The following is a 25,085-nucleotide window of genomic DNA, read 5'->3' on the forward strand; positions in this document are numbered from 1 at the left end:
GAACAACCCTGGATGAAGGTGAAAAACATGTTGTCGTCGTTTTATCACGTGGATTTTAAGCGGTAATGTAACTGAAAGTTACCCAAAATTGTACACCCAATGCCAGTTTTTTTCTCAAGTGATACTTTTAAAAAGTAGGTATAAATGTTGTTTTCCATATCAGTTTAAAAATAATTTTTTCTGTTGAATTCTTTGATTTAGTTGGATACTTTAGTTATCCTTGAATGTTTTAACAAGGTTCGTATTCATATAGCCTGGCTGGATTTTTTCCTATGCTAGCTTATAATAGGCTATGCCCAGGCCTCCTTGGGTGGTTAAAACCAGCTGTGTAAGACTAATGGCTGTTTATTTTTAACACGTAAACATGTCTATTCGGGGGCCTGAGTGACAGTTGACCTGTTATAAAGCTGATTAATTACTTGTTCCTGGTCCTAATTAAAAATTAGGCCTAGCCTAGGCCTAAGCTATTTTAATATTCATTCATATTGGGAGGGGAGTACAGAGTAGGCCAGGCTACAGGCCTATCTAGGCCTATACTATATATAGGCTAGGCTACATTATCAGCAGGTTAAATGCCTAGCAGCCTACCTAGCATGTCTTAGTCAAAGATCTGTAATATATTAATAGAAAGAAGCTATAGAGTACTGTGACATTAGATATTTAATTATAAATGCATATTTCTTTCATATTTGTATATATTATTTTGATATGCAATTTCCGTTATCAATCAATAATATATAAACCAAATTAAAATAGAATAACTTCCAAAAAATTCAATTCAATTACAATTCATATACAGTACCATTTGTTAAATATTTACAAAATCATTGTTTTAGCAATAACCAAAAAAAACACTACCATTCATACAGTATACTGTACATAATATACAATACTGTAACAATTAATTATAACAAATGTATATTTCTATCATATTTGTATTGTATATTTATTATTATTATTTTGATATGCAATCAAAATCTGAATCAGTAAATAACATCAATTTCCGTTATCAATTAATTAATATATTTAAACCAAATTAAAATAAAATAACTTCCAAAAATTTCAATTCAATTACAATTCATATACCATTCATATACCATTTGTTAATATTTCAATTAACTGAGTGGGAAATAGCAAACTATTCCTCAACTTTTCTGCACTTGGGCCATGCTGGATCTCAGGTGAAATAAAAGTCAGATGTGACTTCATGATTGACATAAGCTGGTCAAGGTTGCTCTTTAATCCATATACCGCCCTTTTCCGGCGATTAAATTCCGAGTGGATTAATTCGCCGCCTTGCTCAGCTAAGAGTCCCACTCCTACTCTCCATTCTCTCATGAACGGTATTGTGTGGTGCTCCAACATGTGCAATTTTGGTTGAATCACATTTGGAGCGATGCGCCTGTATTCTTTGGAGAACAGTTTTATGTAGGTTTCTGTTTTGTGAAAAAAATTGTTTTTTAAATTTTAACATTATATTTGAAAGAATATGTATTGTCTTTTGAAATGACCAAAAATCATGAATTAAATGTTAATGTAACAAGAAAGTTTATAATGAGAATTTAAATTATACAGATGTTTGAAGAAATTAATCACACATTAAGAATAGATAAAACCAGACAAAATTCACATAATTTGGTCATCAGTTTTTGCTTACCATATTGATCTATTTCTGAATCAGTGATGCGCCTAGTATGGTTTATGCATTCATGGACATTTGTAAAGGTTTTGAATACAGGTGTAAATGATTCCTGTATCTTGTGCAATTTTGTTTCAAGCAGTTGTTTACAGTTTGTAGGACAGTAATGCATCTGTTGCTTTAAAGTCATTGAGACACCATCCATGAGCTTTTCTATGATGTTGAACTAAAAATAAAATGAATAGTTTAAAATAAAACATTTACAGTATGGCGAGAGTCAATCGCAAATAATTCTTAATTTTATTACTTATTTTGCTGTGTAAAAATTAACAAACTTCACATTTTAGAAATTTTAGAATAGCATCAATACAATGGGTATTTACTACATTAATGTTGATTTAAGTTTGCGGGACACTTTCATTTGATTTTGCCGTGCAAACCTTCTAACAATATATTACTACAATGTTAGAAAAGTAAATTTTATAAAAAAAACAAGTATCCTTTTTTATTGATTTTTTTTATTAGTTACTCACTTTGCATGCTCTGTATACATGGTTTCCCACAAAACTTTTTCCGTGGTACTGCTGTCGAGGAATTTTATTTTTCCTCAACACCTCGTCTATTTTTGTACATAGAGGTCCAGTTCCAAATTTTATCTCTTGGTTCATAGTACTTCGCTATAAAAATTTATAAAAGAAATATAGCATTAATTTTTCTATTTAGTATTGTATGTTTTAGACATAATTTTAAATTTTAAAGGTGTATACTGTAGTACTGACCAAGTCTTTGACCTCTTGTTCTTTCAGATTTATTCTGTGGCCAGTCTCTGCAATCTCTGCAATCTTGTTATGCTGTTTTGTCACAAGTGACACTGAGAGCTCGTTTCTTAAATCCTCAAGATTCTCTTCTAAAGACTGGATTTTAATCATTGTAGCATTTCGATGCGCTGCAGCTTCTGATATGCTTTTCTCGAAGTCTGCTAGATGATCACCTGAGATTAAACAATATTGGTCAATCAAATAAATTTCAATCTGCATAAAAAATGAGCATCAAAATTAGTATATTTAAAAAATGTTAATGATAATATATGGATAATTCATAGAAAAATAAGTTTCAGCCAAAGGTTTGTTTATTATGCATAAAAACAGCAGGATAAACAATTTCGAAATTCACTAAATTCTATGCTCAAAGGGACAATTTATATTTAAAAAGCAACTTGACCAATTGAGTTTATTTAATGTCAATGTAAAGTTGAAACAACATTTGAAGTTACCAGTCAAGATTTCACCATCCTGTCGCATGTTAAAAATTATAACATCAAGATTGTGCACGTCTTTTTCCAGCATATCATAGAGTTTCTTAAACAACCCAAGAGAAATGTGTAATGCTGGTATTGACACCTGGAAAAATAGTTGATTGGGGAAATATTTAATAAAGAGGTATATTTATAAATTACTGTAACAATTGTTTGTTTTGACAGTTATTTTATACTAACATTGTTATTTAATATGGAAGTACAAACACACATTTCATTGTTTGGAGTGTGTATTAAACTTTCTAAATTGAGATTTTAATTAATTTTGAATTTAACCTAACATAAACACTGGGGACCTGTGCTGTTCTGATTATTTACCTACCCTGTTTAATTCGATGTCTACCAGGTATGGCCTAACAACGCTGTGCGATATTGTTTTGCTTTTTTTTTTGTCACTTCCATGGTCTACAAAAGACTTGTAGTCACGATTGTAGGTCTTCAGACATCTACAGGCTTGAGGAACATTGTTGGTTCTAATGTCATCTTGATTGCAAAAACAATAGATGCAACTGTACTTTCCTTTTAAAAAAATCAATTTTTAAATCTACATAATATATATAGTACTTCAGTTTTGTGTACCAATTCCAAACAATGAGAGCTAAATGAAACTGGAAATTGTACTTACCATTTGGGCCAACAAGTCCATATACCTTTGACAAAAAATCATAATCCCCAAAAAAGAATAGGCGGATATTGTGAGTTCTGTAAAATGAGAAGTTATTTTCATTCAATTACCATGAATTCTAGTGTAATTAATTACATTAATCATAATTAAAGATATACAAATTATGTAAAATTTTCAAATTAAGTTGCATATTATAATTATGTAGCTCTGCTATACTTAAGTCAGTGTTACTCATTCCAATATTATACTACTGTATTTAATATTACTTTTTGGTCTTTGGTGAGGTCCACTGTTTTCCATCTAAATCCATGACTTCATCAAGAACCAGTTTCAAGCCTTTTTCGACATTAACTATAAAATCTGGTGCTTGGAATGCTAAAATGACAATAATATTGTGCAGTGCATTGGGTTTAGGTAAACTGCAAATTTGAACTTCAAATTTAGTGGTATCACCACCCTTGTCTCCTCCAAACTTGAGAAATATGTCTCCATCTTTGAAGAAGTTCAATTCATCAGACCTACAAAATTAAAATTGCTTGTTAATTTTTGGTACTTGATTATTTTGTTAAAATATTAAATGTAATTTAACTCTTCCCTGACTAGATGTGTAATTATTTTATTCTTATATTTATACCACATGCCCTCTATTATAGTATATATAATATGTGCCAATAATACAGTACTGATGTATGAAATAGGTTTGTTTAAAAATAACAAAAAATGTTACATACATATCATATTTGTTTAGGTAGTCATAGATTAGTTCTTTGATTTTGGTTAGTCGGACTACTGCAACCTCCTCCAAAACAAGACCTCCTATAGATGTGGCTCCATCTTGTTTGACAAACATGTATTCCATAGAATCTACTATGTGATCACCAATAATCTGTTCTTGGCAAATGCGCATTTGCCTTTCAGAAGCCAAAACTCCTGGGCAAAATCTATATTTAAAAACAAAAAATGTATATACAGTACTGATTAATTATAGTTTTTATAGTCAATTGAATTCTAAATTCAATTTAAAAAAAGTAAACTGTTGACTGAATAATAGTAAACAGTGGTGGCACCAGGATTTGCTGGACGGAGGGGCTGTGTGGCCCGACAGAGGTCCACATACCCGACACGAAAAGCAATAATAAAATAAATTACCTCCGCAGTGCTCGTTGCTGGCTCCAATTTATGCGGCAGGCATTCATGATTGCCAAACATCTTTGTGGGTCCATTTTCTCTTCAGTACTGGTAACACTAACAGTTGTTGTGCACTCCGATTGTTTAACAATGTTTATTGGCTGAATTTGATAAAATAAAATATTTGTATGATTTATCAAATAATAATGTATATGAGTGGATCAAGAGTGTAGGCCTACATTATGATAAATTTAAATTAATTGTAATGGGTTAAAAAACTCACCCGTCCTCGAGTCATAAGTGACACTTTCTTGTTATTCATAAGGTCTTTCCGTACTATGTTGTGTGCCATGCTTTTCAATTCTTTTGGCCAAACCTCATTTGTTTGGGCAGTACATGTAATTTCTTCAACTGCACTTATAATTTTGGTGAATGCCTGTTCTTTAAACGTTTTGCAAACATGATTAGGGGTTTCTGACCACACTAATTGTACTTTACATTGTTTGCATTGCAAAGGGACTCGTTTAAGCGATTGTTCTACAATAAGTGGAACTGGTTTGAGATCTTTGTCATTGACAATTTTGCTACAGTTATAACAATCAATTGATTCTCGTCCTACTGCCTTAAACAATTTTTTTATGCAAAATGTACAAAAAAAATGTTGACAAGGTGTCTGCTGGCTGTCAATTGACAACAAATTATTACAGATCTGACATTCATACACTTGATTATCATCATTTTCAACAATTTCAAATTGAGGGTTTAGTAGCAAGTGCTCATGGGTGGGAATAAAACTGCCAGTAGTATTGCTTCTGTTTTCGGGGAACTTGTATTTCTTCTTTTTTTTTGTCTTTTGTGAGATTCACTCACTTTTATTTCATTCTTTACAATTGTTACAATAATCTATATCAATTTTGTTTCAGTAGAAAACTATCTCTGCAGCTTAAAGTTGTTTTTTTTGTTTTTCTTATTTTTACTATTTTACATGTATAAAAAGTTAAAGCATTTAAAAAATAGACAAAAGTTATATAAAAATATACATCACATAATATAGGTTCACAATTGCCATTACAACATCACAAAATAAAATATACTGTAACTCATATAGCACCCGTAAATAAAACTAGTAAGGTAGAAACCATACTAGAATACTAAGTATTGTGTCGTAATAATATTTTCTCGTGTTTTTAGCCTGTTATTGTTTAACAACATTTTTAAATTGCTAAAATAATATTTTTTACTTTTTCCCATTTTTTTATGCTTTCCTCTCTTTTATACACTATATCACATTCCATTCTGAATAGAATTCCTTGTTTAAAAGATTTCCATAAATTAAAATAACTTTTATTTGTAACATCAGCAAGTATCTTTTGTTTATAAACCGTGAAAGCAGCAAATGTATATATAAAATCAGTAAGAATATTTCTTGTTCCAATTACCAGATTTTGAAAAGACATGTTTGTATGATTGGTACCTTTTAAAACAATCTCTATTTTTGTCCAAAAACCTTGAATAAATTTACAAGTAAAAAACATATGCTCCTCATCTTGTACCTCTCCACATCTACCACATATATTAGTATCTTTTAGTTTCCAGATAAACAACCTTTTGTTTGTTGCTAAAATTCTATTTAACAGTTTGTAATTAAAGTGTATTAATTTTTTATCTTTCATTTTACAGACTTTAGATAACCAACATGACTTCCAATCAATATTCAAATTATGAAAATATTTTTCCCATTTTCCTTGACAAACCGGAGGGACAAACATTTCCTCCACAAAACAGAGATAAATACTCTTTGTTGTGATGTCCTTATATCTATTCTTAATGACATTTTCTGTTATATTATAATAACAATTTTCCTCGTATTTGATTATAGTTTTCCATTGTATTGGTATCGCTTTTAATAAGCACATGTATTCATTTAACCAGTTTGCTTTATACTTTAATTTTACCAACAATTCTTTTGAAGTTATGAATCTATTTTCTTTTATAATATCCTTCACTAAAATAATGCCACATTCAATCCAATGTTTATAACATAGTGATTGGTTTTTAAGTTGTATTAACTTATTACCCCACAACTGTTCATTCATTATATCATCATATGTGTCTACACTTCTTTTACAGCAATTATTATACTTTATGCATGCTTTCAACATACTCTCATAAAACATAGGCATTTTATGTATAAAGTGGTTTTCATCTGTCATGTTAAAAAGAATATTTTCTGAACATAAATTATTAATATAAAATTTTGGAATTAATTTCCATTTTGCTTCATCTTCATGTAACAACCTTTTTAGCCATGTGACATTAAGTGCTTTTGTATGTAATTTAAAATCTGGCATTTTAATTCCACCTTCGTTTAGGTTTCCAATTAAGGTTTTCCTTTTTATTTTTTCAGATTTTTTACTCCATAAAAATGTATAACTTTGTTTGTTAACTATGTCATAAACATACTTTGGTACAGTAATAATATTTGCATTGTATGTAAGTTTTGCTAGTGCAAGTGACTTCAATATAATTACTTTCCCATAAAGTGTTAAATTTCTAGAACTCCATAATTTCAAAATCTTTTCAAAATCAACCAGTTTATCACTCCAATTTTTAGTTTCACAAGTCTTGTAATCATATCCCACATATATTCCTAATATCTTTATCGGCTTTTTTTCCCAACATAAATCAAGTGGTTTATCACTTCTATTTTTCCATTTACCCATCCACATAGCTTTTGATTTATGTTTGTTTAATTTCAAGCCTGACATTTCACAAAATTCTTCCACAGTTTTAACCGCTGTATGAAGACTCTTTTCATTACCAACATAAAGTATTGTGTCATCAGCTAACTGACTTATTCTAGCTTCGACATTTACATTTGGTAATTTAATTCCCTTGTAAATATTACTATTTCTTATATTAGAAGCCATTATTTCGACCACAAGTATAAATAAAAGTGCCGACAGCGGACACCCTTGCCGAATGCCTCTTTCCATTCTGATGTTTTCTGATACCCATCCATTATTAATTGTGACACTCTCTACTCTTGTATTTCTTCAGCCTTCGACCAGGTCTTGATTGTTGACTGAACAAGTAGCACGCCAAGCATTTGTCTCCATGGTCTTTGAAATTAAATGGTGTTATGTTGTGTCCACCAAGTGCGCTAATGTGACAGCTTGCACATAGCCATTTAAGATTTGGATCCAAATTATATTCATAAGTGTACTTTACATCTTTTATTTTAAATTTTTTTCCGCAACAGTAGCAAAGGGAACTCAATGCCCTCTCGTGGAACTCCATTACTGTATATGAAATAAAATATAATATAAAAAATATTAAATAAAAATAGCTCCGCAGTTTATCTGTGAAATATATTTGTAATTGTATGTGTAATTTTTATTAAGGCCTATATTATAGTTACAGTAATGACTGTCACTCAGTCACACCAGCTAGCCTAAAAATGCACCAGGAAAGCAATAATTATTATTATAAACACATGCCATTAATTATTTGATAACAGTTATAATGATTAAATTTAGGATTAGGATAATTAAAGGTTTTACTACTACGAATTTTCTATGTTTGGGCCTAGCTTCTTCCTAGGCCCACATTACTGTCAAGTTTATCGCCGGCGTCAACGCACTTTCTAAGCCTATCGCCAAACCGTTTTCTCGCCGATAACAATAACAATGTATAAAGGGGTTGCAAAATATGCGAGTTTTACTAAAAACTGAACCAGGCTATATTAACATAACTTGTATTATTTTATTTATATAATAATGATGGCCTATATTCTACTTCGTTTTTTTTCTAAAAAAATGAATTATATCCAAAAAATAAGTAAAGAATACAATGATATTTTCTACTTACGATTGTTTACTATTTCATTACACAGTTTATCTCGACTTCCTGGTTTATGTGTGGGAGATTATTTCAGTAAAATGGACAATATCGTCGTTTATTTATTAATTTATATTAAAGAAACAATAAAATATTTATTTTTTAATTGAACATAAACTTTTTTAATCGTTTGGTTTTGTATAAAATGTGTTTTCTACATAAAAACTCACGGTGGCAAAATTTAATTTGCCGTTCGCGAAATAATGGTTTGTAAACAAAATTCATAAGTTCGCGCGGATCGGAGAGCGTCGTCTGCTAACACTGAGGGCGCTTTACTTTTTTTGATATCTTAACACTAGATGAAACAGCTGTGCCCCAAATTATGGACTTTTAAGAATTTAATTACTTATTACGCTCTAATAATATCACTGGTTGGTGTATGCGTGGGTTGCGTCATCATCTATAGTGTTTTAGCGAAAAATAAGAGGGTTAAATTTGCCATTTTCTCAAATTATCCAAAATATGAACTTTTTAGAATTCAATTATTATACGCTCTAGTATTATTATTTAGGCCTACTGATAGTACTTGTAATTAAAAACTTGTAATTGTAAAAAAAACAACCCAGGACCGCAGCTGAAAAAAACTGTCGCACATATAACGTGGATGGGATGGATGCGGACGACTAAGTCTATACACTCATTCTCGCTCAACTTAAAATGTTATAACATAGAGCTGAACGTACAATATACAATGAATTATTTGACTAGCCTATAGGTTTATTTCAATCTTGCAAAACACAATTCATATATTTAATTCAAAATGTATGAGTCCTAAATAGGCCTACTGTATTTGATAGTTACAATGTAATAATATATTAGGCCTACCTGTATGTTTTATATTTTTATACAGTAAATACTGTAATTTAAAACAATAAAATTCACTATACATCAACTAAGGCAAACATATTAAAAATGGTACGCTTAACCAGTGCCTTGCGTGCGAAATTGCGCATTAACATTTTAAAATGCCTAAAATTAGGTTTTGATCAATTTTAGAACATGATTTAGGCCATTTGCGTGTTTCAAAAAAACTGCGCAAAAACACGATTTTGTTACTTATAAAACGTAAACAATTTTACACAAATTTGCACCGTATTTGAGTCCATTCAGACTTTAAATCTATACGAGCATGTTAAAAATGACAGAATGCGCAAATTAACTATTAGGCCTAATTTAAATTTAAAATGGTAAGCTTTTAAAAATTTAAATAACTCTTCGGAAATTTCGTCGACCCTATAGATATAGTAAATCATTATTACTTTTTAACCAATTCAGTACGCATTCCTAGGTATTTTTAAGTGCTAAACAAATTAATAGATAAAGAAAATAAATGTTCTGTTTTTATCGCGAAATGTGGGTTTATCTAATGTAATATAATGGTGTTATGAGGTTTCTGACTTGTAAGGAAGACTCTACTCGCTTGACTGTCGTAACACATATATTGTTTATTCAGTATAATACTTGATACAATAATACTTCAGTATAATATACAACTATAACTAAGGAACAGAGGATAGGTGATGCTGTCGGTGAGATGTGAGATGTGTAGGTCTGCTTCTGGAGAAGTGGCTGTGAGGTGTGTGTTCCGTGAGGTGGCTGTAAGGTGTGTCTGGGCTCTTCTGAAACTTGGGGGTATATTGGCTTCGGTTCATTTGCATATGTCACTACGTCATCTGTGAGGGTAACGATTGGTCCTAAGTTGATCCAGGGGTGTTTAAGTGGGAGTGATTGATCTTATCTGGGGAGGTTACAATGATGAATTGGCCCTGTCGAATCTTTGCTTAAAACTGTCAATATCTAATTGTTTTACGATGGGAACAGTTAGAGAGGTCAAATAAACTGTTTACTTTTGGGATTTAATTATGAGCTAAATGGACTAAATGTACTTTTGAAACATCTGGACAAACTCTCCTTTGGACTTTCTGGGTCAAGTTTGTGAACTTATTTGAATTCTAATACAAAGGTTGATTTCTAAATTATAAATGCATATCATTATATTACACTAATGTCAGTTATCCTGACTTTACAAGAAATTCTAATTTTATATATTTTATTCGAACTGTCTTGTTTGTTTTACTTTTGATATTAGTTATCTCAATTGTTTGGGACAGCACCATTAGTCCGTTTGACGATACTTTTGTAAAGCTCTGTCTACATTATCAAACTTTATGTGACAAAAAATGTGATGTGCCCATAATATATGGACACGATATCATATCACTCCCCTGGGTTTATAGCCTCTCTACCCAAACAACGGCACACATGGTAAATTCATTTTTTTCTATTCATGTTTGTATATAAATGCGACGTATTAATATTGTATCGTATAAATGATATACAAAATATTAAGTACTATATGCAGTTACACAAAGTATACTGTATATAAAATGTAATTTTGCATTATCATGTAGATGATTATAGGTCTACTGTACTTTTGTACACGAAATAGATGGCGCATAGCAGTATTGGCGAAACTTAATCATATTAACGACACAATCTAGCTATTTTTAAATGCGAAATTATTTTGAAAAAACCTAAAGTTTTAGGAGGGACATTTGTTGAAGTACTGATGATGTATTGTCCCTTGAAAAATGGTAATGTTCCATAATAGTTATAAAAATGAAAACATTTTTTTTCCTTTTTTTTTTTTTGGTGGAAAGGCAGGCTCAGTAGTCCTCATCAATTAAAAAAAAACAAAGTGTTCTTTTATATCATGCTAGTCTAAATTCGTGTCAAATTCATTTACTATCGTATCGGCTAAAACCATGAGTATTTCTGAAATCTAAATTTTGCAATATGTATGCAGACAAAGAATAACTAAAATTTAATTCCTCACTTTGAAGAATAAATAGGTGATCATTTTATAATTTTACTGACATTTCATTTTAAAACAGATGCAGTACGTTAAAATACGATCACAAAACGTTGATGTATGTCATGCTATAAGCTGATGCATACGCTTATTATAGTGCTGAGTTGTGCCTAGTATGTGTCATATACAATATATACAGTATTTACTATATACAGTGTAGCATAGGTGAAATTACGAAACACACATCATTGGTATGATGACGTTATCAAAATCAAACATGAAGATGACAATTTAAAAATGGATTAAAATGGAATATTCAACAAAAAATATTATATGAGAACCCTCTTTTTTAAAACCTTCAGTGCAAGTTAAAGTTATATATTATTAAAAACCAATTCTAAACCGCCCGGTGATATACTGAAAATGTATTAAATTGAAACGATAAAATGGGGAAATATGTGAGAATATATTAAAAGAACCTTATTTAATCAAAATATATGAATACAATGAATGAAAAATTATTTTTTACTATACGCCAAAGCCGTTCATTTTTATCGCAACTTTAGGAGAAAATGCAAGCGTATAAGCAACTGAAGAAAAGATATTTAGGCCTAGCCGAGATGTCATAAGTAAGCCCATTCATTTTCATGGCTGGTATCTTCAGAAAATAGAGAACTTTACGAACCCCTCTGATTATAGGTTTCTGAAATATACTGTAGTGCTGCTGCTGTGTTATCTGAGAAAGTTTATAATCTAATCAAATTATGTATTCAATTATCTCAACACAAATACCAATTGAAATGGCATGGTTTCTGTGATTAGTTCTTTAGTTCTTATAAATATGTCTACTATAATCTTTCCCATCTCTTCTGAAAATTGTTTTCAATACAATCAATTGCCTGTTGTAAATACAAACAAGGAAAACGCTTAGCCACCATTACTAACAAGTGAGTTATCAGGGATAGTTATTTCAGGTTGATGTGCTTACATTTCCATCACATAACCCTTACATTTTATCGCGTAAAGTATTAAGAGTACACGCCTGTTCAGGTGCGCCAAATTATTGCTCATATATTTTTTACCAAAATAATTTTGCAAGCATGGTAATGTATTGATTCAACATTACTTTGTTTACCAATTGGGGTTGTATATTTGTGAAGTAATAAATATTAACACTGTCAACACTCGGGAAACTACATTTTCTGGCAAAAAGCAATGGATTTGATACCGCATGACATTTTTTCTGTTATTAACCATATTAGGAATTGAAAATAAATTTCAATTATTGCTATATTTTGGGGTTAAAGGTCACCAAATACCTGCCAAAAATACCAAAAAAATCGTATTTTAAAAATAAAACCATTAGAATAGTTTAGATTCACTGCTATTCTAGAAAAAATAACAGCAAATTTATCAAAACTGTTGTTTTTGCTCTTTTCAATTGAAATGTCATGGTTTCTCCCAATTTCCATGGTTACAAGACACTATTAAAATTGACCAAACATAACATTATTAGTGGATTTATATAATTTAAGATGTCTTCTTGCTAAACAATATTAAAAAATTTGGATTGCCAAATTTACCATTTTTAGACTTTTGGCGTTGGAGTAGTAAACAACCCAATAAAAGTGACATTGGGTAGACTTGTAAATGGTAGTTGCGAATGAATTGCCGTTTCTTACAAAGGGAGCATACCGCCTTTCGTAACTACGCATTTTGGTCCCTGGATGTGTATAGCATGGCCCCGGATGTCGACGCGTTAGCTGGGCCAACTTCTAAATACATTTACTTTATAAATGTTTCTTACAAAGGGACACCGCCAGACAAGAGCGGCGTCCTATCACTAGTAAGTATACTTGATTCAGATTTTGGTCCTTGTAACTTTGATACAGCACAAATATCGACGCGTGAACCGCAATGGAAATGAGTTTGTGAGTTAGACGTTTTACTGTAATATTAAATATATTTGTTACTAGAAATTAGTTATAAAATATATTCTACAAAATTAGTAGGCCTAATATTTTTGCCCCCTAAATGAAGTGGGTACGTGTCTGTTTATGAGTGAGAATCAATAAGGTATTTAATTAAAATGAAGACCGTCTTAAATTACTTGACATGTTTCGATAAATATATTCTCATCATCAGAAATGTAATCAAAGCCTATAGAGTACTTGTATACTTACTACAAAGTTGCGTTTAAATGAGTCAATAATTAGCATGAGAATAGATTTATCGAAACATGTAAAGTATTTTAAGACGATCTGCATTTTCGTTAAATGCCTTATAATATTATTGATTGTCACTCGTAATTTTGGTGGTATTATATATTTATGTAATTAATACACAGTGAAAGAGCTTATTTTAGTATCCTATAGTAATATATTTTCTATATAAGAGATATGGTATTTCAAATCAGGTACAAAAGCCGACGATCCGAGCGAATTACATGTTTAAAAAAATCGGAAAACACCCATTTTATTTGTTCTTTTCAAAACACATTGCACGTCGGCGAGGTTCGATGGCATGCGTGACTGGCGGAACAATGAAACAAAAATGAAAAACGAAAATGGTATGTCGTGTTGTCTGTAGGCCTATACAGTAGTTAGTTTTTCAGATACCACCTTTGACAGTAGCAGAATCGGGTGTTTATTTCAAGCTCACATAAACGGGCAATGGAATCCTCGTTATTAAAAAAAAACCCATTATTTAAGCTTATTCACTACAGTATATTTAAATTATATACTTATTAATTTATATATTGTTTTCTCTTTTTACTTGGTTAGATAAAAAAACATGTTACCGAGAAACGGAAAACATTCTAGTTGAAATTCTGTATGTATACCCACAGATTGCACTATTTTCTGTATACTTAATTAGTGTGTTGCTGATGGGAATAAATAAATATTTCAAAAAAATTAATAAAAATATTTTCCAAAATAGTGGTACACAACAATGAAAGAAAAAGTAAAAACAACATTTTTGTTACGTTCTTGTCACTAGATATATTCTTGCGACTGAATTGAACTTTGAAAATGCCGGTCAGATGTAAAAACAAGTTACAAAGAATAAATCAGCAATTGTACTCATCCATCAAACTAGCCGCCATCGAGAAAATACTCAATTCAAAAAAATAAACTTATTTTCGGGTGATTTTTTTATATTAATTGTCAATTGTTTTATATTATTGTAGATCATTGTTTTCTTTGTTTTTATTATTATGATGCCAATTATATATTGGAAATAAGGATTTGATCAAGTCGACTTTAGATTTGCAAGTAACAGGGAAGCATTTTTCTTGTCCGTTGTCAGATGGTTATTGAATCTTTGTTGTCAATTTCTCTAATACTTATGTAATTAACCGCTTTACGTCACCCTGCATAGTAGGTATTAACAATATGTATTCGAACTCTAGTAACTGTCCTTTTCCGATATCTATTTTCGACTCAATGTATTTCATTTCTATTATGAATATGAACAGTTTGTCTTAAATAAATTTTAAATTTAATTTGAATTGCGTGTTTATCGTAATTAACAATTGTCTGTAATTTTAATATTAATTTGTTTAAAATGAATCTTAAAAGAGTTAGTTTTATAGGAAAAACAGTACTTTTTTATCTGTTTTGGCAATTAGTGCAATTAAAGCGTAATTAATTCAGCAATCGTGATATTCCATTTGAATATTACGTCCTGTAAAATGACTAGAATGTTCTCATGGTTGTACCGTGGCGCCTATCCACATATCATTTTATCGCATCCCTATTATTATTATTGAAACCGAATTGAAGCATTTTTAAAAAGCTTTTTATAATGGTCACAAAATGCCAAGATACATTAAAGGAACGCTCATCGTCAGATATATGTAATGAGAAATATACAAACAATGGTGTTGTTGTGATGTCGTGGGTGGGTGTTAGGTATGTCGGCGTTCATTCGGGGGAGGCATTTGTTGGTAACATTTTATAATAAAATAAATTCACCTAGATATGAACAAGTACAACACCGTATTTGATATTATCAAGAAGTGATAAGAGTAAACAATTGTATGAACATGCTTGGTAAATAAATAGATATAGCAGTCAATGAATTATTCAACATAATATACGTTGGGGGGCGTTTATTAGAGGGTGGTGGTTGCATATTCCAAACATGTTTTATGGGGGAGAGAGCGTTTATTTAAACAAATTCGTTATCGCCTGTTGGTATAATTAATACATTATTTAGTTTAAATCAAACACCAATAATGAAAATCATCAGTGAGCTATTTCGGCATAAGGAAAACGTTTTAAACGACTTGCAACATGGGCCAAAGAACCCCGGGTCTCAATGGCGATAAAGTACATGCAGAGTACCAGAACGTAACAGTTCCAGAAACGGATGAAACACGAATTTAATTAAAGATGTATTGTCCCCCAAAAACATGAAAAATGAAAATTAATTAAATCAGACTTTGAATATGTTATTTTGTAGTTTTGATAAAGTTAATCACTTCCAATGAAAAAAAAAACGAAAAAAAAATACTTTTTCACTTATAAAATGACAAAATAAATGGTTAAATTCAACCAAAATGCAGCCAATTTGACTATTTTTTGCTTTAAATCACATTTTTTTCAGGTAAATACATTTTTTTTCGATCCAATTTTTGGTCAAAGTGGATAACTATTGTGTTACATTAATCTGGAATATTAAAAAAAAATTGTAAGAATTATTTTTTCAGGAGGACAATACATCTTTAAGTATGAAAGCAAACATACAACGGACAATGATTAATAGTTTCCCGAAGAATTGTTGAATTAAACTTAAATTTGAACTCATTATCACCGTGATTAGTTCGGGATATCCGCGATAACGCACACACTGTAACAAACATCTTAAAATACGCGAATACTCTCTGACATGAAAAAAACTATTTAGAGTGCTGAATTATGTATATTTTGTATCATACAGTATTAAGTGCGAATAACCAATAAAGTTAATAGTGTATATTTTCTTCGTAAAAACCCAATGTATTGTTTGTGATATTTTTCTTGATAGTATAATATTCAATTTGTTAGTGGATATGATGAATTCTGAAAGTCCTTTAAAGGTTTTGTTAATAGAAACATCAACTACGATTTAATTTTAAACAATGTTAATATATGTTTTGGTATCGGAAAATGTCATAGTTTCGATGCATTAAATACACTAATTTTGATAGCTAAAAGATGTATATTCAACTGTAACATTTCAGAGGACCCACACATTTAAAGTCATTGTTAAAAGAAATATTGAAATAGAAAAATATATTGCTTTTGAAAATTATAATATGCATGCATATAACCTAAAATGGAAAAAAATTAGGAGTATAGTCTGCCTTTTAACTACTCATGATAATATGTATACATTTTTGCTTCATTGGTTTTGTATCTTGTTGTTGAAAACGAAAGTGCGAAAGTTTTGGACAGTTTTGTCACCAAGTGGGCGCGACATGTATTACAAAGTGTTATGTGACGATTATTACAAAGTGCGACAGGGAATTTACAGATAATTATTATAATTATATGCGATGTTTTTTTTCTCAAGACAGTTTATCAGGAATCGACTCTATTTTTGTCCTTTATTGAGTTTCGGGATCATTAATTTGATGAGATTTGGCTTGGAGGTATCCAAGTCCAAGTAAATGACCGCGACTTTTAAACTATCTTTGGTTGATCTGACTTCTCAATGTCAAGATTGGGGATTGGGGCAGCGTTGTTTCGATTCATGGTGCAGTTTTCGACAATACAGTTATTCTCACTACAAAGTAGACCTGAGTTGGTTCATTTAGGTATGTTATTACCGATACGCCCTTTAAATTGTAAAATTAGCACTTTGTTTTAATCACACTGAATTATATAGCACATATTAGTATTAATGTTTGTAACACTTACATTTTTCTGAAGATCCAAATTAGCTCCAGCCTTGATCAAAATAGTGCAAACATCTGTGTGGCCGTCTTGTGCAGCCACAATTAAAGGTGACGCTCCAGTCTGAAATATTAAAAACATTATGTTATAGTATGTTTTACTCTAAAAAAAGTAATGCACTGAAATCAATACGATGTGATCAATTAACAATAACGTTTTGGATTTAAGTATGCTACACTTTTAAATTAAATAAAGATTAATTTATTGTATACGTGTACATTTGTCTTGCTTGTATAACTTTTATAGTACTTTATAAATGTAAAACAAGTGTTTCTTTGCCTGAAATGTAAACACTTCATCCGGTAGTGCTAACTAGTCTCAGTGTAAATTATGATAAAGTGTTGACGGGAGTACGTTCTGCCGATAGAGGGCCAAAATCACGTATTTTTTAAATTGATTTATTCAATATATCGTAATCGCAGCACAAGGCTGAATTAAAACAATATTAACATGATAATGTACACATCAAAAGGACAAAAAATCTAAAAAATTACAATTATAAAAATATAAAGGTACAAAATTCAAGAATCGATAAAAATACATAATTGAAAATAGACAAAAAGTAGCACACAAGCACGCGAGCAACAACTGCACATGACGACCAATAAAACAAGAATCATTTGTCATTAAGGAGTTTGGCGAGAAAGGGTATAGCACTTTTGACATATCTTTCGGTTCCTTCGGTTCGGTACCTTTATGCCAAATATGTATTTATATCGTTTTGAGAATGACAGAATTATTTTACTACTATACATTGGTTTGTAAACGAATAAGTTTATAAATACCTAATAAAAATGAGAAGAAATTACAATAAAGGTGGGTGATTCCCACGAAAGATAAAAAAAAATATCTTTCGGTTCGAGCACGGGGGATTAGAAATTCGTTGGAGCATACTATGAGAACGAGAATTAATAGGAAACCACTCTTTGATGGAATTGGAACAGACGCATCGATGTGCAAATTCTTTACATAATGTAATTCTTTTCGTATCAAGCGTCTGAAGATTAGTACTTTTAAGTGCGTTAAGATATGTGTCGTACTTAGGTTCCAATATAATCCGAAGAGCTCTTTTTTGAATTCGCTCAATCATGAGAGACTGTTTTATAGTAATACAACTATGCCACGCTGTTGAGGCATACTCGACAATAGGACGAACGTACCCCACATAAACGGACACCAAATCGCAAGCAGAAACTCCCAAACGCTTGAAACGATTAGGCATATATAATCTACGGCTACTATTAGAAATCATATTGCTAACAAGAGTATCCCATCTTAAATTTGCTTGTATAGGGATACCGAGAAGTTTTATTTCATGCACAAAATCCAGCAATTTACCACATATAACTAAGTTTGGAGGATCGGGGGGTGGGGGGGGGGGGGGGAGTGAGATATCATTACCGAACCATTTACAAACAAACTCCTCACAGACCTTTGCTAGAATCGACGTGAGGGATATAGGGCGAAGATTTGAAACAATAGCAGGTTTAAATTTAGGGATAGGGGTAATAGTGGCGTCTTTCCACATTTGAGGAATGGAACCTTGGGCAAGGGATGCATTAAGAATACTAGTAACATGGATACTAAATTCGCATGAAAATTCTTTAATCAATTTTCCAGGAAGTCCATCGGGTCCTGGGGCTTTTTTGGCGTTAATTAATAAGGCTGTGAACATTTCCCAGATATGAATCTGGGGGGATGTAAGGTTGGGAGGTAGGCTGGTAGCTTATTGCGTTCAATCGGGCGGCTATTATGTGAGATTGAGGCAAAACTCTGATTGATTGCCTTAGCAATTTCAAAGTGGTCACTTTGGGGGACTCCGGGGACTGAAATTTTGGAATGGGATTGTAATTTATTGCTCATAATTTGGATTCCTTTATGCCAATTGGATGGATCATTCTTTTTTAAATTTGAAAGGCGGTCTTGATAAAAGGATTTTTTGCTGATTTGATAGGGAAAATGATTTTGTTTCTAAGGAAGCGCCACAGGTACGTTTTATTTTGGCAAAAGGCCACTTGGCGCTTTTTAATGGGAATCTTAATTTCTGGGGTCATCCAAGATTTGTCATTAGTATGCATTTTAGAAGTTTTTAGTGGAAAGTGAGTGTTAAAAGCACTATTGACTGTACAATAAAATAAATCAGCCTTAGCTTGGGGTGACTTAGCTTCTAGGACTTCAACCCAAGATTGACCAGTTATCCACCTCCCAAATTCAAACATACGATGCTTAGGCATAGGTCTAAAAATACTTTTCCTAATACTACCATTTAATTTAAGGCCGCTCGGGGCCCAAAAAAACGACTACTATATCACTACTACAAAATTGGTGCACCAACAACTGGTTTACAATAAACGTTATTAATGTTAGTAACAAATGTCCAAAATAGCAAGTTTACGTGTAGGTGTCACGAACACTTTCATAGAGTGAGCACGAAATTGGGTTGATATCAACTCTGTTAAAATCGCCCAGTATGACGAAACCAATTTCCGGGTATATTGTCTTTAACTGATCAACAACAAAAATTATGTGGTCAACTAGCAATTGCTGATGTTCAAATTTTGGAGGTATATAAACAGCACAGACAGCGATCGCAGACACCTTGCGTGGGAGTCGGTAAGGACGAACATACAGCCACAAACATTCAAGAACATTGGGAATAATAACATCTTTAATCGGCGTTGCATACAGGGATATTGTCCGTTACGTAGACGGCAACTCCGCCACCAGTTTTTTCCTCTCTTAATTTAGTGAAAACATTAAAGCCATCAATTGATAAAAAATCTGTCGAGATTGAATTCGACTGCCATGTTTCTGTACAACAGCTATATCAACAGGGCATATACAGTTATTCTTAATAACGGCTTCTAATTTGTCAATTTTGTTGAGTACGGAGCGAGTGTTTGTAAGTAAAACAAGGCCATATACATGGCTGCAGTCGCGTGCTCAAGTTAGTGTTTACCGACCAACCAACCGACCGACCGACCGACCAACCGACTGAAACAACTGAAAAATGTTTAAAAGCATTTATGACAATGAAAATGACAACTTCTTTTATTTTCTCTGTAAATAAAGTAAATAAATTAACATTTATAATTACAAAATTGATTTAACAAAGAAAAGGGGAAAATTCTTGAAGCAGATGCTTATATTTTTTTTTTTACTTTTGACGTGTTCGTATAACGTAATTTCGAGTTGTAAAATGAATCAAATATGATGACATTAAAGAAAGGTTGTAAAACAGAAATCGGGCAAAAAGATTGCGTATTAAAGTGCAGTGCGCGTGCAAAAATATGCGCACTCATTGCAATTTTTTAAACGCTTAAAATTTACTGAAACGTACTCTTTTATTTTGAAAATGTTAAGCGCGTGTACGCATGCGTTATATGCGCTACGCACGTAGTTGTATTGCCATATGATAAAAAATGACCTAAAATTTATGAGTACCAAATTTTATTTAATTGTGATTCATGCTTGTGAAGATATGATTACAAACGTGATTTCGTTAAATCGTGCGTAGACCGCGTAATTTTTGATTGCGCACCGTGAAAAACATAACCACATCGAAAAATGGACTAAGCTAGATGAAACTGATATCAAGACAAGGCCATATACAAGTTAGTGTTTACCGACCGACCGACCAACGGACCGACATAGTGAGCTGTAAAGACAGGTAGACCATGTTGAACCCACAAATGTGAAAACTCTCACAAATGTGAAAACAACCACAAATGTGAAAACGCATCACCCACAAATGTAAAAACAACCACAAATGTGAAAACGCATCAACCACAAATGTGAAAACAGCGCCCACAAATGTGAAAACGATCATCGCCCACAAATGTGATAACGCCCACAAATGTAAAAAAAAGAGAGACTTTTTCGCCCACAAATGTAAAAAAAATCAGATCTAATAGTTCACTATATCGGTCGGTCTGTCGGTCTGTCTGTCGTTCCGGTATCACTATGCATTGTAGCACGCGACTTAATGGCTGTTGGCCTTGTTTTCTCTTTTGCGTACACTTTCATGTATTTGATCGGGATCACATTTCCAACACAATATTTAATGTACTCATTTACAGCAGTAGCATTAGTGTCGATATTATTATCGTCGAACATTCGAAGCAACCGCGTAATGTATCCACTGCATCTTCCGTCCAGGCGCGGTGTTCAATTGTGATTGGCTTGAATTGCTTAAAACGTTGTCTGTATTTCGGCAGCATACACATTGTATTATGATCAGATGCTCCTAGTGCCACTCGCGATTTCACATTATATTCACACTTAATGTTTCTGAAACATGTGTCTAAGATCGTAGTGCCTCTCTAGTTTGTTTGGTAATATATTGCACATAACCCGGATAGCTAAAGCGGTATTTGTTAAAATCACCCAGTACGAGTTTAATGGAATCCGGTGATTTACTTTCGAGATCGTTTAACCTGCGTCTTAGCTCTTTGTTTACAATCGCCTTATTTGCATACAACAATTACCAAATAAAATGGCCGCAAACCAACTATATTCAACTCTATGTCGGGTGAACAATAACGTTCTCGGATGAATTATTGCACAATGTATTGTTGAAGTAAAGACATACACCACCACCTCTGTTTTTGTCCGATTCACTGGTTCTGTCACCTCTAATAAGCTCATAATTTGGTATGTGTAATGCACTATCGGGAACGTCTACCCCCAGCCAGGTCTCGCTAAAACACATTAAATTAACATCACGAAACTCCTGTAAATATCTCAGATTACTGCATATTTCATCAATTTTATTTGGTAGCGATCTAACGTTTGCAAGAATGATGGAGGGGAGTGGACTCTTATTACCACTTTTCCTCATTTTTACCCGAGCCCTATGGAACTTTTAAAGCTAAAACAGCCCCAAATTATATATATTATGATAAAGTGGTGTTTGCGTTTGAACTGGCAGTTACGACAAAAAATGTATCCAAGCTCCAAAATGTGTTCAGGTAACATATTTTGACTGCTAAATTCTTAACCATTGGTTTCATTTTGCCGTTACTGGGAGGGGATACGTTTAAAAAAAAAATTTTAACAAATCAAATGGATACCTCGATCATATCTATTTAGTGTACCATTTTTATAAAATAGTGTTGCTCTGTAGGCTACATCACAATACAATGCAAAAAAACAGAAAAATCACCATTGAAAAAGACATTCCCTAACATTCAGTGCTCTAAATGGTAAAAACTATTACGGAATCTATTTGTACGAGGGGTGATGGACCGCTTCCTTGAACTTCAAAAATAGTGCATATGAGATGGGTTGGGTCTTGCAAAATCAAATGTGTTTTCTTAGTAGAGTGATCTCTAATCAATCAAATTGAGATCTGCTCAATTCTAAGTATACGTGAAGCATAATTAACAATACATTTGAGTTCCAACTTATCCTTACATGTGGTCCCGGTAAACCATGCAACAATGAAAAAAAGTGAGAATACTTTTAATGACCGATTTATATAAAAAAAACGTAGGCCTAATGGGAGGAGTAACTTCAAAATATGCAAAAAGTAAAAACGTTGAGCATGGGCCTTTTTGATAGCCTTAGTAATAATACTTATTGTCGTGCCATTTAAGATCTCTAGTGCTTTATTTACAATGTCAATTCCAGAGTGGGTATTTCATATTGTAGGTAATTTAAATGTGTGTGTTATAATTATTTCGAGTGTTTCACCTGCTTTGATAGAAACTATACTGTAATGAGTTGAAAATGTAAACATATTAGTGTATTGGTAAACACATGATGTAGTGCAAACCAAAGTAGTATATTTGTGCACATAATAGTAGGTGACATTTGTAATTGAGATCGTTTTATTTGACACGACAAAGCATGTGAACTCCTAAAAAACGTACATAATCATATAATGTAGTACATTTTGAATGTTGACATGACATGATAAACATTAAAATTGATCCTTCTAACAGAGTTAGAGTTAACTTAGATTTTTCTCGTTTACTTGGATTTCGTTCTTAATTAAGGTGTATTGTTTTATTTATTGTAATGCGCTGTGTTTTCTATAGGTAGATATTACATAGTTTGGATACGCACATTTCTCTTATTATTACAGGGTAACACCGTGGCTTAAAAATATAATGTTTATTATAAAACATAGACCTTTGCAAACACACAACTTAGTTTATTAATGAAAAATATCATAATTAAAATATACATTTGCATTAGCTGTAGGCCTACGTGTGGAAATAAAACATCTAAATGAATATGTATTTACAAAAAGCTACAATTATGTCTTCGTGAATTGTTGTTTTTTTTAGACCACACTAAGTGGTTGGTGTAACTTCACATTAATAATATATTGAAACATTATATGTTAATTAGTCACCTTAACATAGACCTTTGCCATATACGATGATTTAAAATTCAGAAAGTTTTAGTATTATAGTATTAAAGTTGAACCTCCGTGAGCGGCCACCTCCCGAAAGCGGCCACCTCCCTTTACGGCCGTACTTTCAAATGCTCGTTTGTTCTTCATCTAATTAGTGGACCTCCTGTAAGCAGCCATCTCACGTGAGAGGCCGCGGCAAATTTGTTTACAATTCATTAGATTGTTTGTATGGTAAATTACCTCCCTGTAAGCAGCCACCCAAAAAAAATCGTATTGACTTTTGACAACAAGGCCATATACATGGCTGCATTCACGTGCGCAAATGTTAGTTAGTGTTTACCGACTGACCAACCGACCGACCGACATAGTGAGCTGTAGAGTCGCGTTTCTAAAAATACAATGTTGATACTTATATTGTGCATTTATATTATCTTTATTTCTTTATATTCCTGTGTTTTTTTAGATGAGATGAGAAAACTACACAGATTTTGACCAACCGAATTGTCTAAAAATCATAAATAATACTAAACCATCTGATTATAAATTAAATTTAGAATATAGAGGCTAGTTGCGTTCAGAAAGCCGAAAAATATCGTGTATAGTCATAATACGTGATTTTGGCCCTCTATCGGCAGAACCTCCCGTAATCAGTGGTCCCGCAATTAATAGGAATTGATACCTTTGGTTATAACAGCCCAGGGGCGGATTGCAATAAAGGTCTTAACCGCGGTCTTAGACTTAAGCCTAGGCTTTATACCGCCCTCAATGGAGGTCTTAGAATAAAGCCTCTTGCAATATAAAGTCTAAGCCTACGAGAGGACGTTTCGCGGTCTTAGATTCTAAGCCTCCTCGTAGGCTTAGAATTCGTCGCGAAGACAAAAAAAATGGCGAACTTCATCGCGGTGCAAGGCTATCGCGAGAGAATAGGTCGTATTTTTCGCGATAGATTGCATCCGCTTGATAAATATGATGACAACGAATTATATAGAAAATTTCGGTTCAACCGGCAAAGTATAATGACGCTTAGCGATAATCTAGCAATTGATTTGAATGTAACGAATAGGAATAATGCAGTCCCACCGGTCCTCCAAGTGTGCACAGCACTTAGATTTTATGCAAGTGGGTCAATGCATAACATTTCCGGCGATCTTTCTGGTAAGTATTAATATTAATAATTAGCACAACTACAATAATAATATTGTTTAGTTTTTAGTGATAATAATGAAGGTATAAAATTAGTAAATACTTAGTCTAATTAAGTAAAATAAATTATAATTATTTAGGCCTAGACTATGACTATCGCGCCGGCGCTAATATCGCGCCGGCGCTAGTTTACTCTCTCGCACCTTTACCCATTTAA

At 32.3% G+C, this 25,085-nt stretch overlaps 2 protein-coding genes across 2 annotated transcripts in view; both read right to left on the bottom strand.

Annotated features, from left to right (window-relative positions):
- Nucleotides 1-25,085, bottom strand: part of LOC144842676 (uncharacterized) — a 158,255-nt gene that overhangs the window by 41,893 nt on the left and 91,277 nt on the right. The window lies entirely within an intron of this gene.
- LOC144842347 (uncharacterized) lies at nucleotides 1,090-5,902 on the bottom strand. The gene is made up of 11 exons (XM_078698780.1): nucleotides 4,991-5,902; nucleotides 4,729-4,868; nucleotides 4,311-4,520; nucleotides 3,846-4,097; nucleotides 3,580-3,656; nucleotides 3,277-3,473; nucleotides 2,913-3,039; nucleotides 2,419-2,630; nucleotides 2,173-2,316; nucleotides 1,658-1,865; nucleotides 1,090-1,436 (listed from the first exon to the last, which is right to left on the bottom strand). The coding sequence occupies exons 1-11, from the start codon at nucleotides 5,057-5,059 to the stop codon at nucleotides 1,090-1,092; spliced, it is 1,983 nt and encodes a 660-aa protein (XP_078554906.1). The 5' UTR covers nucleotides 5,060-5,902.

The sequence above is a fragment of the Antedon bifida genome, chromosome 5 (genome assembly GCF_963402885.1).
Source record: "Antedon bifida chromosome 5, ecAntBifi1.1, whole genome shotgun sequence".
Lineage (NCBI taxonomy): Eukaryota > Metazoa > Echinodermata > Crinoidea > Comatulida > Antedonidae > Antedon > Antedon bifida.